Raw genomic sequence first — 16,648 nt, forward strand, 5'->3', positions numbered from 1 at the left:
GGTGAAGATGGGGGGGCGCCACAGGATTAGCTAGCACAGGGCGCCTGAACACCTAAGGCCGGCCCTGATGAAACATTTTAAATCAAGAAAGCATTCACTATACAATGTACATTAGTCTCTTCAAATACTATGTTTACAATATTCTCAAAATCTCTATAAGGTGGCATAGGGGTGTATTTATAAAATGTTTTTAACAGAGCTACCGATCCTAAAAAACTGCAGGTACATTCATTGTGTGTGAATGGGGGGAAAATCAAATGGTATTAGGCTATTTTCTCTCCAGGAAAAATGAATCAGGGAAATATTTAGCCACTAGATGGCGCTAACAATCATACTAAATACGTTTTGTATTTACGATGATCGTCAGCTCCATCTAGTGGTCATAATTCAGTATTTTCCTGATTAATTCATTTCTTTCTACTATTTGATTATATGAAGGACAAGATATCCACATAAGAAAATCATTTTAACTACTCTTGTGCATGACACAATATAACAAACCATTTAGTGCAAAACACATTTGAGAACAAAACAACAATTTTATATTCTGGTAGCGTAATAGGCATAAACCCACCAAAACATTTCTGATATAAAATAAATCGTCTTCACACAATCCAACACTATGCCATTTTGTTTAATTTAGCAAATAATTTAATAAATGAAGAGTGAAAATGAATGAGCTTTAAATACTTTGACCAAACATTAAATTGACGTTTCAGTGCGATTTGGGCCCTGCTTAAGGTGAAACTGTAAGTTATGTCATAATTGATATTGAAATGTCATATATAATATCCAGATGCACAATTGGAAAATAAAATGAGCTCCAATATACCATTAATCATAGAATATTTCATTTACATTTCTCAAATGAATTCATAGAATTTATTATCCAGTTATAAACCCACTTTCAGTGCAACTCCATGTCTGTGATATATATTGGCCTGCTTGAAATGTAAGATTTAGCTCTTTCTTAGCTTTTTGTGTCAAATATAAGAATAAAAAATCACCCAGTTTATCCGCTCTAAAGGCTGCCATACACGGCTCAAATTTTTATGTTTCATGATGAATCAGTGGGTGCTGCCCCTGTTGGCAAATCTCAACCGAAGGAGTTGGGTGGAATATTGTTGGCCGAACAGTGTCTGCATCCAATCAGATGAAGGCACTGTTGGGGTATTCTGACAGCTGCTGGAGCCCGCTGCCATAATGCAGTAGCTGGCAGGAAAGATTCGTCCATCCATGCTGTTTAGTGTGGAAAGAGGAATCTGTTCGATATCTTTTCTTCAGCCTGCAGTCATGCTACCTATACTGACACCTAGTGGTGACTTTGAAAACTCTAGGGCTTTAGCACAGCTTGGATTTTTTATATCATAGTGACACCACATATACTATATTACAGGGGCGGACTGACAACTCATGGGGCCCCCGGGCAATAGAAGATTATGGGGCCCCTCTGGCTTACAGATGGCCACCACACCAGGAGGTAGTGCAGAGGCGGGCAGCTAAAATCTTGGGATATTCACATTAAAAGCATGTCATTTTCGGACAGATCTAAAAAAAACACAGATTTTTACATACTGTCCCTGGTTTTACTGAGCCTGGCAACCCGGATGGGGCCCCCTAGTGGCATGGGGCCCTCGGGCAGTGCCCGAGTGACTCAATGGTCAGTCCGCCCCTGCTATATTATGCTCTAAACATATTTCTGCTGTGCTGTCTAATGGTCAGATAAATTACACATTTTCATCCTAGTGCATAACTCTCTACTTTGCTTTCTGTTGGCTCGGAGTTTGATTGTGTGAGTCTTTGGGCTGTGTAGCAGCAGAAGCTGGCCAGCTGGGATTTCCTATAGGAGAGGCTAGAAGTGTCCCTTGTACATTGAAGACTTGTCCCACAGCTTCTGGTCTCACAGTGGGCACAGCAGCGGAAAGGGGCACGTAAGGGCTGTGGATTTTATTACCTAGGCATTCCCGGGTATCCCTAGACCTAGACCTTTGAGGCCTCTCTTGTTTGGGGCTCCTAACTCCACAGGGAGACGGACTGCGGCTCTGTCTGGAGGAGCTGGGAATCATAAGGTCATGCAGACGTGCAAGAGCTGGACTCCTGCTCCGTGGGGAACGAGCACTGGCTGGGCTGGGGCTTCGGGATTTTGGTCGGAGTAGGACATGAGTGCTATTATCATCTTCTGAACTGGAGTCGGAGCTGTCAGAGGTCGAGTTTTCTTCAGAACCTGGCAGACAGATCTGGGAAAAGAGTGAGAAAAACAAATACACAGAGCTTTACTAGTACAAGAGTATCACATGTACAGTATCTCACAAAAGTGGGTACACCCGTCACATTTTTGTAAATATATTATTATATCTTTTAATGTGACAACAACTGAAGACATTTCACTTTGCTACAATGTAAAGTAGTGAGTGTAGAGCTTGTCTACAGTGTAAATTTGCTGTCCCCTCAAAATAACTCAACACACAGCCATTAATGTCTAAACCGCTGGCAACAAAGGTGAGTGCACCCCTAAGTGAAAATTTCAGAATCGGGCCCAATTAGCCATTTTCCCTCCCCGGTGTCATGTGACTCGTTAGTGTAAATGGGAAGCAGGTGTGTTAAATTTGGTGTTCTCTCTTTCACTCTCTCATACTGGTCACTGGAAGTTCAAAATGGCACCTCATGGAAAAGAACTCTCTGGGGATCTGAAAAAAGGAATTGTTGCTCTACATAAAGATGGCCTAGGCTTGCCAAGACCCTGAAACTGAGCTGCAGCACGGTGGCCAAGACTATACAGCGGTTTAACAGGACAGATTCCACTCAGAACAGGCCTCGCCATGGTCGACCAAAGAAGTTGAGTGCACGTGCTCAGCCTCATATCCAGAGGTTGTCTTTGGGAAATAGACCGTTGAGTGCTGCCAGCATTGCTGCAGAGGTTGAAGGGGTGGGGGGCAGCCGGTCAGTGCTCAGACCATACCCTGAACACTGCATCAAATTGGTCTGCATGGCGTCCCAGAAGGAAGCCTCTTCTAAAGATGATGCACAAGAAAGCCTGCAAACAGTTTGCTGAAGACAAGCAGACTAAGGACATGGATTACTGGAACCATGTCCTGTGATCTGTGGCCTGATAAGTGTGTCTTGCCTACAGTCAAGCATGGTGGTGGGAGTGTCATGGTCTGGGGGCTGCATGAGTGCTGCCGTCACTGGGGAGCTACAGTTCATTGAGGGAACCATGAATGCCAACATGTACTGTGACACACTGAAGCAGAGCACTCTCCAGTTTTAGTAAATCAACCTCAGTTGAGAAGCGCATTCCCTGACCTATCCATTTATACTCACCTTACCTGCACTACCTTGCAGCTCCTTGCTTCTCTATATCCAGTGAGAATACCTGGCGCTTCCAGGTATAGGGGAGCATAAGGCTGATAACAATGTCTGAGCCTAGCAGCCAAGTCATAGGCCTGAGAGCTGTCACATGAACGGGCAATGTAGACACCGCTCCCCTAGGTTGCTGACACAGCCGATTTCAGCACCAGCTGTGGGAGAACAAGGAACTACAAGGAGGTAAGGTGAGTATAAGGGCTCTTTCACATGATAGGCAAAAGCAGGTGGTTAGGCTGAAGTTTTAGAAACCCACCATTGCCCAAAAAAAAAAACAGAAATGCAGCCACTCAGGGCTGTACACATGCCACAGGAAAAATTAACCAGTGTGTCGGATTTGGTGGGTGGAACCGCTGGCTAACACAACCCTTTCAAGTGAACGGAATGGTGCCGCAACTGCAATGCATGCATGTCAGCATTTTAAGAGATAAACGGGCGGTAAGAAGGGAACACATTGCGTCCTCCCTGCCTGTCAAAACTCTCTCTGAAAAGTAATCTAGTGTGGATTGCTTTCCAGAGAGGCAGCACAAACAGCCACACATGTAAATGAACACTTAGGGGGTCAGGGGATCCCCATTGCAGGGACGCCATCACTTTGTCCTGCATGGAAAAGGTGATAGGGTCTCTCTAAGGTTAACATTGCAATAATAACTTACAATACGTGCTCACTGAAAATGCACTCTACATTTTTCCTTTAGAGGAAAAGGTAGGTACATACCTGGAAGGGCTCAGTAACTCCAATTAAAATGCCCATATTGTTGCTGTAATAGCCAAGCAGATATTCACCAGTGCCTTTGGGAAGAGATTCTTCACTGAATATTACCTAGGATACAACAAATATAAAGATATGCATCTTAACCTTCTGTGTACTTGTATGTGAGTGTATACAGTGCTGGTGTAGATCTCATCCACAGCTCAGCTATATAAAAATATAATCTTAGAACCTGGTGCTGGTGTCCTCCTCCATCGCTCTCATCATCAGTCTTCACCCACATATAGGACACATAATCTTTATGATGTCGGAATCCAACCTGCAGATAACACATTGTGAATTTAGCAATGGAGATGAAAAACTTGTGACAGTGTCAAAGCCCTTCAAAATGTCTTACCTTATATAGGCCAATCCAGTCCCAGGAACTCTTCAAGTATACAGGAGACCATCGATAAGCCACAAGGGCATCCGCAGGCTGAAGCCATTCATCATGTACCCAAATATGTACCAGCGGGGCAACGAGAGAAGTAGAAAACTGAAAACAAACACAAACATGTTAGAAAGTAATGTCTGATTCCAGTTTCTCTAGTGCAGGGGTCTCAAACTGGCCTCCAGCTGTTGTGGAACTACAAGTCCCATCATGCCTCCCGTCATGCGTGTAACTGTCAGCCTTGCAATGCCTCATGGGACTTGTAGTTCTGCAACAGCTGGAGGGCCACCAGTTTAAGACCCTGCACTAGCGTCTTTTGTGAAACAACATAATAACAGCTATCAGGCGCAAGATGAGATCTATTGATATATACAGTAATTCAATAGGATTTATTAGGGGTCAATTCACTAGAGGATTCCACATGCGATATGAAGGTCATGTGACTCATTTTTCAGAAATATGGTATGGAATAATAAGTAAAATATTGAATGCGGGGTAAAGACTGAATAAAAAATAGAATCATTAAAGTCAATTCACTAAAAAAACACACACATTCGTTATTTATCACCTGCCAATAGGCAGTCAGTATTTTAGCAATGTACAAAAAAATAAAATTAGGGTAACAGTAAGGCAGGCAATACAGGGTTCAAATCTCGGCTGGTTCAGCAGGAAAAGGCTGACATTCAAATCGTTAATGGGCAAGCTGATTATACTGTACTAAGTTGATCCACTTAGGCACAACCAGCCTGCCTTGGGTACAACCAACGATAATCACTGTCTTCTTCCAGCGGGGGCGGGTTGTCCGCCTGCCCCCAACGGGAGCAGACAATTGCTCGGCAGGAAGTATTCCCCTGTCAGCACTGTATACAGTATGTTGATGGGAAATTTTTTTTTCCTGCAACCTGTGAAAAATAAAAACTTAATACATTTTGACCAAAATGTATTTTGCTACATGCCTTTTGGTAAAAAAATAAATAAGTGTATATTGATTGGTTTGTGTGAAAGTTATAGTGTCTACAAACTATGAGATATATACAGTGAAACCTTGGTTTGAGAGCGTTTTGCAAGATGAGCAAAATGTTTTAATAAATTTTGCCTTGATATACAAGCGATGTCCTGATATAAGAGTAGCGTCAGGTCACAACTGAGTATAAAAAAGAAGAGAGGAGTCTCCAAGTGTAGCAATATGGTTACATTTAACCACTTAAGGACCCCTTCACGCTGATATACGTCGGCAGAATGGCACGGCTGGGCACAATCACATACCCAGGGCCGCTGATAAGGCAGTACAGCCAGCCCTGTTGTACGGGGCCCGGCCCTATCAGCTGCATAGAGGGGCCCGGCCAGCATTACAGCTCATTGCTGCATTAAATAAAAAATAAAAAAATAAAGCTTGTTAAACTTCTCCCCAGCTCCTACTTGTTTTATGGAGCGGGGTTATACCATTTTCCTGGGCCCCATCAGGTCAACAGAGGGGCCCAGGGCCCCAGGTGCGCACAGAGAAGGGACTATTTCTTCATTTTCGGGAGCGGATGTACAGTATATGCAGCCCCTTCACTACTCACTCAATTAGTTCCGGCCGGCGGAGTGATACTATGATTCAGGTGCTGAGATGCAAGGAGGCTGACATGAAGGAGAGCCTGGCTGCAGTGGACACAGTGAGTAAAGAATAAAGCATAGAGTCCTCACTGTGTCCTTAGAATAGAACTCAGCAGGTTATGATTAGCATTACAATAGTCTTCACAGGCAGCACAGTTAGGTAAGTAGGGGCTCTATCCTGGCTCTGTGTCTCATGGCTGCTGACTTTGTTATGGCTGTGCTGTGTTACAGTCTGTTATATACAGTACAGCCATAATTTAACAAAGTCAGCAAACAGCCATGTCACATAAAGCCATGATAGAGCCCCTGCTTACTGTGCTGCCTGTGATGATGATTGTAATGCTACTTCAGTTGGGGGGAGCAGTAAACATGTGCAGTGGAGCTGCATTTTACCCCCATCACTGCAGCAATGATCGGATATAATTTTTTAGCCCCAGTGATTCGGCAGAAAGTAAAAAAGAGGACCTGTCATGGCTCTGCTATCACAAGGGATGTTATTCATTTCTTGTGAAAGCAAAAATAAAATAAAAAATGAAACCTACAATGTAATTTTATTAACAAAATGCTTACGCGCAATTGCGAACGCACATGTTGGCCCCCGCACGCACGTGTAAACAGCAACAAACCTGCCTTTTGTTTTATAACGGGGTTAGGGGTGGGGTCAAAGGTGTGGTCGAAGGGGGCCCCGTCAGGTAGGCTGTACGGGGCCCCATAATTTCTAACAGCGGCCCTGCACATACCTGTACGTGGCTTTTTAAGCCCAGCCGTGGGGTCGCTCGCGACCCGGACCGAAGCTCCGTGACGGCGCCCGCGGACCCGATCGCCGCTGGTCCGATGGGGATCGGACGGACTTATCCGGTGAGTCTGTACAGATGACCGGATAAGTCCGAAGGACAGGTTCCCAGCGGATAGATTTGTCACTGTACTAATGACATTGGGCAGGAAGGGGTTAACATCTAGGGCGATCAAGGGCTTAAACGTTTTTTTGTGGATTGACTATTTCAGAGATAAATACTGCATGAGTTATTTTAACTCAAAAATGTACGTGGTATTTATCTGTTAGTGAATTGGCCCCAATGTCACTTACTTTACCACTCTACCAAAAACTCCAGATTAACCCAGTTGCTTTAACCACTTTAACCACTTCCTTACTGGGCACTTGAACCCCCTTCCTGCCCAGAGGACTTTTTGCGATTCGGCACTGCGTCGCTTTAACTGACAATTGCGCGGTCGTGCGACGTGGCTCCCAAACAAAATTGACGTCCTTTTTTCCCCACAAATAGAGCTTTCTTTTGGTGGTATTTGATCACCTCTGCGGTTTTTATTTTTTGCGCTATAAACAAAAATAGAGCGACAATTTTGAAAAAAAAAATTTTTTTTTACTTGTTGCTATAATAAATAGCTCAATTTTTTTTTTTTTTATCCTCAGTCTAGGCCGATACGTATTCTACATATTTTTAGTAAAAAAATAAAATCGCAATAAGCGACTGGTTTGCGCAAACTCCGATTGGCCGTTCACGGCGATCTGTGATTGGCTGTGTCCAAGGGACACGGCCAGCACAGAAGTTCCCCGCTGCGCGCTCAGGAGCGCGCGCGGGGAACGCGGAAAGGGGCGGACGTTAATTGACGGCGCCTCAGAGAATTAGAACCACCCTACGGCCGTCAATAGTCGTACGGCCGTCGGGAAGTGGTTAATAATCAGTGCTATTTCTACATACACCATCCCACTCTCTATATATTTGCAATATATTGTAGTCTGACAGTTAACTGGCAACAACTTATGATTTGTTAATGTATAAACTGTTTTCATATCTGCTGTCTATAATTTTTCAATTCCTTTAGGCAAGACATCCAAAATAAACTAACAGGTAAATAAAGAACCTAAACAGTTTGCTCCAAACATTGCGCTGGACATCACCTGGCTATATTCTACTTATAATAATGAAGAATGTTCAATAGACCAGTAGGTAGAATAAATGGTTTCTATGACATAGTAGAAATATTATACACTCTTACATGGAAGTCAACCATAATTTAGAAGGTCTTGTAAAACAAAACAAACCTTCAAAGAGAAAATAGCAGACACTGGCTTGTGGTCACTCTCCGTATAATGCATATGGCACCCATAGCTGAGCAGCGTCATGGAAAGTTCTTCAGACATTGAGCTACTCATGTCTGCCTTCCCCAAAGCATTCTGGGAGTGGAGATTTTTCATTTTCCATAAGATGCGATCGGTCCATGCAGGCTTCCTCTTTTTAGAGCTGAGGAGGAAATAGTCATAGCAACAAATTAATACAGAGTACTTAAAGATTCATATGAGTGAGATATATTAAAGGGGTTGTAAAGGTAAACATTTGTTTCCCTAAATAGCTTCCTTTACCTTAGTACAGTCCTCCTTTACTTACCTCATCCTTCCATTTTGCTTTTAAATGTCCTTATTTCTTCTGAGAAATCCTCACTTCCTGTTCTTCTGTCTGTAACTCCAGACACTAATGCAAGGCTTTCTCCCTGGTGTGGAGAAAGCCTCCTGAGGGGGAGGGGGCGCGCAGGCAAGTCAGGACACTCTCTACTTTGCAGATAGAGAAAGGAGCTGTGTGTTAGTGGGCGTCCTGACACTCCTGCTCGCCCCCTCCCCCTCAAGAGGCTTTCTCCACACCAGGGAGAAAGCCTTGCATTACATTGTGTAGTTACAGACAGAAGAACAGGAAGTAAGGATTTCTCAGAAGAAATAAGGACATTTAAAAGCAAAATCTAAGGATGAGGTAAGTGAAGGAGGACTGCACTAGGGTAATGGAAGCTATTTAGGGAATTTTTTTTTTACCTTTACAACCCATTTAACATTTTCCAACACCACCATCTTACCTAGTGTCATATGTATTGGTCCCCACATCATACTTATAGGTGGGAGGGAAGGTCAGAGGCCCCTCCATAAATCCTGAGAGCACAGGCTCATAGCATTTAGCCATGTTTAGCTGGAAAGAAAATGGACAGTGTTTTATTGATTTAATCACTTGGACAATTTTAACATTTTAATCATTTGCCATCCAGGACAATTTTGACATTTCCTACATACATGTTAAAATCAGCATATATTTTTTTTTTTTTTTTGCTAGAAAAATTGCTTAGAACCCCCAAGTAGTATATATTTTCTAAAAGCAAAGGCCCTAGAGAATAAAATTAGCTTTTGCAATTTTTGATTATATTTGTGCATCCGTTTCGCAAACTTTGATTGTCTGCTTTCCTGGCCGCATCGGCTAAGGAAACACAGCACCAAAACCGGAAGTTACGAAATTCTCATCCCTTCCGGCTTCATTCGTCACAGAGGAGATAGAGGAATGGATGTTCCTCCATCTCCTTTGTGGGCAGGTGGCTAAACTGCCTATAATGGTCCAGGGTTCCCTGGTGGAACGGATGAGGCTGTATATATACTGCACAAGGATGGGAAGTGGTTAATGACCTTAGTTACTATTGTTAAGAAACATTGTGTAATACGTTTAGACTAGCCAGGTTTTAAATATATACAGTATATACATATACAATATGGCCGGATTCACAAAGCACTTGCGCCAACGTATCTCGAGATACGCAGCGTAAGTGCAAATATGCGCCATTGTCGTATCTGTGCGCCGGAGCCACAAACTAAGATACGCCTAAAAACTGTCTTCAACCCGTCGACGTAACTTGCCTACGCCGGCGTAGCGTAGGCGCACATTTAGGCTGGACGCTCCCATTGTTTAGCCATTCAAATATGCAAATGAGGGAAATACAGTGATTCACAAACCTAAGTTAGCCCGACGCAGGCTACGCGATGTGCGTGTAAGTTGTACGTCCGGCGTAAAGTTAAGCCACATAAAGCAGGTGTAACTCAGCAGCAGACATGCAAAGGTCTGCACCAGGGAACTCAAGCCGGCGTATTTTACGTAGTTTTTTACGTTGGACGTGAATATGACTAGGCGTAGGTTACGTTCAGTGATCCGGCGTAACTTAGGCAGTTGTTCCGACGTGTTTGTGAGCATGCGCACTGGGATGCGTACACGGGACGGCGCATGCGCCGTTCGTTATACGTATTTGTCTGGCGCGCGGCCCATCATTTGCATGGGGTCACGCCTCATTTGCATGGCTCACGCCCACTTCCACCTACGCCGGCTTATGCCTAGGAAACCCAGCACAGTTTTGGGAGCAAGTGCTCTGTGAATTCCATGCTTGCCTTTCTGCGCTGCGTCGGTGTAGCGTACAGGAGATACGATACGGCGGCATAAATGTGCGCCGCTGTCTGTGAATCCGGGCCTATATATATATATACAGTATATGTATATGGCATAAAAATTACTAGGCTTTGTTTTTCTATAGGTACTGTCAGAGCTGTAACTATGTTTGATGGAGCCTCATAGCAAAACCATTAAAGTGTATGTTCAGCCCAAACTTTTTTTTTTTGTGGATAAAGGGGGGGATCAAAATTTCTGTTGGGTTTTTACTGCTGTCAGATTAGAATTGCTCTCGCTGCCTTCTTTTACCAGTGACATCTATGCCCTCTTTTTTTCTGTCCGTGTCAACAGCAGAGAGGAAAGTGATAGAAAATCTAATCAATGTTGGCAAAGACAGAAATAACGGCTGTAGTAGTTCCTGGACCCCATTCTATTGTTCAGCTGAATCAAAAGACTGGCTGAACAGAGTGACAAATCCTCTAGCAGGCAGTTCTAATAAAGCATAGGTATTTTATCTGTGTATTTAGCATTTTGCATAGAGTTCAGCTCTATCTGCTACAAATGCTTTCTTGGCAGCAGATTTCGTACAGTATTCAAGTGTCAACATGCCATCTCACCTGATCCTTTTCCCAGAGCAAAGACAGTTTGTTGCCTTGAATGGCAGACTTTACAAAATGCAAGTCCAGATCATCAATTCGAAAATTCAGGTCTCCAAACCAGAACACTAAACTAAAAAGAAATACAGATCTACATTATTTATGAGAATTAATAATCCCATGGGCAGAACTATAAGGCACTACATACATGTCAATGCAAAAGCATAACTTTGATGTTATAAGCACTATTCACCTTTTAAATGTCTAAGGTAATAACAGAGCTGAAATGCAGACACCTCCTAAATGTGTTATTTTCAAAGCGGTCCCTGTCTCTGTGCATCTGCAATCTATACTAAGCCACAGACTGTACAAAAGTATGCATTCACACCTCATCGTTTTGAATCGCTAAGTGTGAATGACAAATCACAGAACGCACATTTGAGATGCCATTCAGTCACTGTGCGGTAAATCGCGCTGCTATTGCAGCAAACCACATTGCGGGAAGGATGTCACACAAAAGAAGCAGCTGAACTTTTTTTGGGCAAGAAGCATCACGCAATGCAGTATGCTGCCATTGCAGCGCGATTTTTCACGGGACAATCGTGACAAAACCGCACCGCATTTTTAGGTGCCATTCAAATGCATGGCATCTCAAATGCGTGTTCTTCAAATTGTCATTCACATATCTGCCTGTGATTCAAAATGCTGAGCCTAATGCCGCGTACAGACGGTCGTTTTTTTGTGATGAAAAAAAAACGACGTTTTGAATCATGAAATAAAACGAAGTTTTTGAGACTTCATTTTCAAAAACGACGTTGCCTACACACCATTGTTTTTTCAAAATGCTCTAGCAAAGCGCGGTTACGTTCAGCACTCTTTTCCATTGAAGCTATCTTCATAACTTGCTTCTGAGCATGCCCGGGTTTAAAAACGTCGTTTTGAAACGTCGTTTTGCCCACACACTATCATTTTCATTGACACAAAAAACGACGTTTTGAAAAACGACACAAAAAATTCGAGCATGTTCGAATTTTTTTTGGTCGTTTTTCAGAAGACATAAAACAACGTTTTCCCCACACACGGTCATTTTAAATGACGTTTTCAAAAACGTCGTTTTTTTTCATCACAAAAAACGACCGTCTGTACGCGGCATTAAGGAGGCAATGGGTCAAAATCAAGCCTAGCCCCACTTCTTTTCACTGAACTGTTAAATGCCAGAATTTAGGGTTAACATACAAATTACAATCTGGCCATACAATCTTTGCACAATCAATTCTAGATTTACCAAAACTATGTAATATTAGCACTTTCGTAATCTAACCAATCAATTTGTATCCAATCGAACATAGCTTTTGGTAGATCTAAAGGAGCTTGTGCAATCATATTGTAACACATGTGGTGGGCTTAATAGAACAATGGCTTAACAATCCCTCCACTGACTTCCAATTACCCAGAAAATGACATTCAAAATACTAACAACAACATACAAAGTCATTCACGACTCTGCCCCGAGCTACATCACCAATCTTGTCTCTAAATATCACTCAAACCATCCTCCCTGCTCCTCCCAAGACCTCCTGCTCTCAAGCTCCCATATCCCCTCCTCCCATGCTCATCTCCAGGACTTCTCCAGAGCCCCTCCCATCCTCGGGAACTCTCTACCCCAATCTGTCCGGCTATCTCCTAGTCTGGCTGCCTTTAGGCGATCTCTGAAAACCCATCTCTTCAGAAAAGCCTATCACTCCTCCAACTAAAGCCTAGAACACATCACTAGCTTTTTTCCTTCAACCTGCTGGGTTGAAGGAAAAAACTGACTGCTCTGGTCGAAGCCGCTGAACTAACAACCCAATTTTAGTATATTGATCACCCCTGCTGTTCTATCGTGTTCTAACAAGGGATGCCCCCCCACCCAGACACTGTGGTCAGCTGTGGTTTTCCAGCATGCACGTCTGACAGCTCAGATACCAACTGCCATACACAAGGGCCAAATGTTGGCTGCTTTTAACTGAACCGAGAATTCTGTTTATTAATAATAATAATAATAATAATAAGAAGAAGAAGAAGAATTACAAATTTTTAGTAGGTAAACTTTTTTGGCAGATAATTTCTTTCAACTGTGCATATAGCTACAGTATCTGTCTGGAGTTCCACAATAAGGTCAACAGATTAGTTTGTCCTTCTCCTTCCAGAGGGCATATGTGAGTATTTGAATACCTTTGAATAGGATTATGATACTGATCTCAGAGTCAGTGTTCTTTCCACTCTACTTAGCTCATTTCCCTGCTGATTTGCATGTGAAAACAAGACATCTTCTCTGCAAAGTAATGAGTGCTAACATTTCAAACTATGTGATGGGTATGCTGAAATGTCATGTAACACTTTTAATTCTGAAGAAACAATAGCTACAACACCAACCTCATCTGCAGATATCGCCCAAATCGTCCCCTCTGCACCTCCCAATACCTCTTGCTTTCTAGCTTCGTCCCCATACACACGAGAGGATTTATCCGCAGATACGGTCCAGCGGACCGTTTCCACGGATAAATCCTCTCAAAGATTTCCGCAGATTTCTATGCGATGGAGTGTACACACCATCGCATTGAAATCCGCGCGGAAATCCTCTGGCGATGACGTGTCGCGCCGTCGCCGCGATTATGACGCGGCGACGGGCGCGACGCTGTCATATAAGGAATTCCACGCATGCGTCAAATCATTACGACGCGTGCGGGGAATCCCTTTGGACGAATGGATCCGGTAAGTCTGTACAGACGAGCGGATCCATCCGTTGGAATGGATTCCAGCAGATGGATTTGTTGTGCATCACAGCAAATATCCATCTGCTGGAAATCCATCCCAGGGGAGATTTCTCCGCGGAAACAGATCCGCTGGCGTGTACACACCATAGGATCTATCCGCAGAAACCCATTTGCTGGGATTTATCTGCGGATGGATTCTATCGTGTGTACGGGGCCTTCCTTGTTACCTCCTCCCATGCTCACCTCCAACACCTCTCCAGAGCCTCTCCCATCCTCTGGAACTCCCTGCCCAAGTATTTCCGGTCAGCCTTGACTTTGTCCACCATTAGGTGATCCCCGAAAACTCCAATCTCATCTCATTGATTGGACTCCAGTTGGCTGACACCTCACTCCAATTAGCTCTTGAAGATGTCATTAGTATAGGAATTCACATACTTTTTCCACATTCACTGTGAATGTTTACATGATGTGTTCAATAAAAACATGGTAACATTTAATTCTCTGTGTGTTATTAGTTTAAGCAGACTGTGATTGTCTATTGTTGTGATCAGATCACATTTTATGACCAATTTGTGCAGAAATCCATATCATTCCAAAAGGGTTCACAAACTTTTTGTGGCAACTGTATTTGGGGAAGCCTACCCCACCTCCACCTAACAACTGCACTCGAGTCACCTCCATCAGATCATCCCCCACAGCTATTACCTTTAGTTCCACCTCCTCCTCCCTTTAGATTGTAAGTTCCATAAGCAGGGCCATCCCATTCCTTCTGTATTGAACTGTATTGTAGTTGGACTGCCCCCCTCTACATTGTACAGCGCTGCGTAAACTATTGGCGCTATAAAAATCTTGTATTATAATGTAATAATAATAACTGCTTTTTATAAAAGATATAAAAAAAGATAAAGTGTTGTTCAGAGCAGGAGACATTGGGGTTGATTTACTAAAACCAAATCCACTGTGCATTACAAGTGCACTGGAAGGGCAGTCGCTGTAGATCTGAGGGGGAAGCTCTGCTGATTTTATCATCCAATCATGTGCAGGCAAAAATTATGTTTTTTATTTTCCTTACATGTCCCCCTCAGATCTACAGTGACTGCACTTCCAAGTGCACTTGTAGTTCACAGTGGATTTGCCTTTAGTAAATAAACCCCCCCCAATATAATGTTATATATACAAGCTCCAATGTGTAAAAGCAAATTAGACACCTGAACCAAACTGTATAGATTGCAAAATATAAATACATTTGTAGTCAGAGTCTTCACCCGTAACACGTAGTGACCCCAACCACCAAGGCCTGCGGTGTGCCTTGGCCTAGCTGGAAGATACGCCTAAAAGAGGGCATACCCTGAGTATGAGAAATGAATGATGCATATCACCTGAAAAAAGGGGGCCGGGAGGGTGGGAACTAGGAAGACGAGCCGACGAGGGACGCGCCAGAGGAGGGAGGATATATACTCCCCCAGACGCCTCCGGCCAGCCTTCTAACTTGTAGTCAGAGTCTTCACCCGTAACACGTAGTGACCCCAACCACCAAGGCCTGCGGTGTGCCTTGGCCTAGCTGGACGGTACGCCTAAAAGAGGGCAAAAGACACAAGATAGGTAAATGACAGCTTTATTGAAACAGGTAACAATGCAATATGGTGGCAAATGCTCCAAGAACCTCCATGTGAGGTTCGGGAATGTATCTGCTATAGCAGGAGGATCTCCAGCGCCCCATGTGTTTGATTATATACGAAAGGTCCCCCTGCTTAGAAGCTGCAGTCGCCGGCCCCGATTCTGAAAGAATGTCCGGAGAAGCACTTTGGATCCAGATGCAGCTTGGCAAGAAGAATCCTGACATAACTGACGAATTGCTTCGAAGTGATAGGTTGCGTAGGGAAGGGGAGTAAGGGACTATCCAGGGGTGTGGTTATGAATAAACTGCAAAGAGAGTCGAGCACCTCGACCGGGCACCAACTGTTGTGCATCTGGTAGTATTTCACTACAAACCCCTGCCCAATCTGCCTGGTCTTGTTGTTGGGGAGCTGCAACTCATAATGCTCTGGGAATCTGGAAAGACTCCCTCTGAGCAGCACAGGAGCATGACAGCTGGCTTTGGACACCTCCCCGGATCGGAGGAACCCAAATAAACTGAGGTGGATAGCCACCTTGAAGACCAAACTGAGACCTGCACCAAAGGGGGAAGTGGACAGAATATCTGACATGTCTCGGAAAATCTGCCCGGTGATAGGTTGACGAGACAACTGAGATGACCCCTGGGTTCTCTGAATACCCCTCAGCACGGCTTTCAGAGGGTGAGCTGCAAAAATGGATGGACTATCAGGCGCCTGCAGGGACCTGAAGTGCTGAATACCTGACAAATATGACTTGATGGTACTGGCCGACAAAGCTAGCTCACTATGGCAATAAGCAGAGAAAGTCATGATATAATTTGTATCTGTAGGGCCATCACATGGAAACAAAGACATGAATCTGAGGAAAGCCCTCCAACCCGTAGTGTATGCCTTCAGCGTATTCCTGGCCAGCTCAATCGCCTGAGACCGGAAAAAACGTAATCCATGACTAACAGCGAAGGGGGGATTGGCCGGCCCGTCCGTTCCATTGCCGATTGCTGTAAGAAAAATTGTGGCATGTTGAGACACGATAAAGCATCCGCTGCACCGTTGTGATCTCCCCTGATGAATTCCACCCGGAAATGAAATTTATACGTCAAGCCCAGCCAAGTCAGCCTGCGCATGAAAGATATGATTAAAAGGGACCCTGATCTACCTTTATTGATAATTTTGGCTGTAGCCAAATTATCCGTAAAGAATATGACTGAGTTGCCCGACCAACAAGGGCCCCAAGTGACTGCTGCCGCCAGGATTGGGTACATTTCAAACAATGCCGAATTGAGAGCAAACTTCGGCAGATGGAACACCTCTGGGGGCCAACGGCTGGCCTACCATTCCTGACCAAAAATGTCAGAAAAACCGACCGAAGCG

At 43.9% G+C, this 16,648-nt stretch overlaps 1 protein-coding gene across 1 annotated transcript in view; it reads right to left on the reverse strand.

The window, feature by feature from the left end:
• Positions 1 to 1,600: 1,600 nt before the first annotated feature.
• INPP5J (inositol polyphosphate-5-phosphatase J) overlaps positions 1,601 to 16,648 on the reverse strand; it is a 55,050-nt gene continuing 40,002 nt past the window's right edge. The window contains exons 7-13 of the mRNA XM_040352185.1: positions 10,927 to 11,038; positions 8,967 to 9,076; positions 8,167 to 8,365; positions 4,473 to 4,610; positions 4,308 to 4,394; positions 4,082 to 4,186; positions 1,601 to 2,237 (exon numbers count right to left, since the gene is read on the reverse strand). Of these exons, the coding sequence (XP_040208119.1) occupies positions 1,758 to 2,237; positions 4,082 to 4,186; positions 4,308 to 4,394; positions 4,473 to 4,610; positions 8,167 to 8,365; positions 8,967 to 9,076; positions 10,927 to 11,038 (1,231 nt within the window). The 3' untranslated portion in view covers positions 1,601 to 1,757. The remainder of the gene's footprint in view (positions 2,238 to 4,081; positions 4,187 to 4,307; positions 4,395 to 4,472; positions 4,611 to 8,166; positions 8,366 to 8,966; positions 9,077 to 10,926; positions 11,039 to 16,648) is intronic.

This window comes from Rana temporaria, chromosome 1 (assembly GCF_905171775.1).
Source record: "Rana temporaria chromosome 1, aRanTem1.1, whole genome shotgun sequence".
In the NCBI taxonomy this organism is placed as follows: Eukaryota; Metazoa; Chordata; class Amphibia; order Anura; family Ranidae; genus Rana; species Rana temporaria.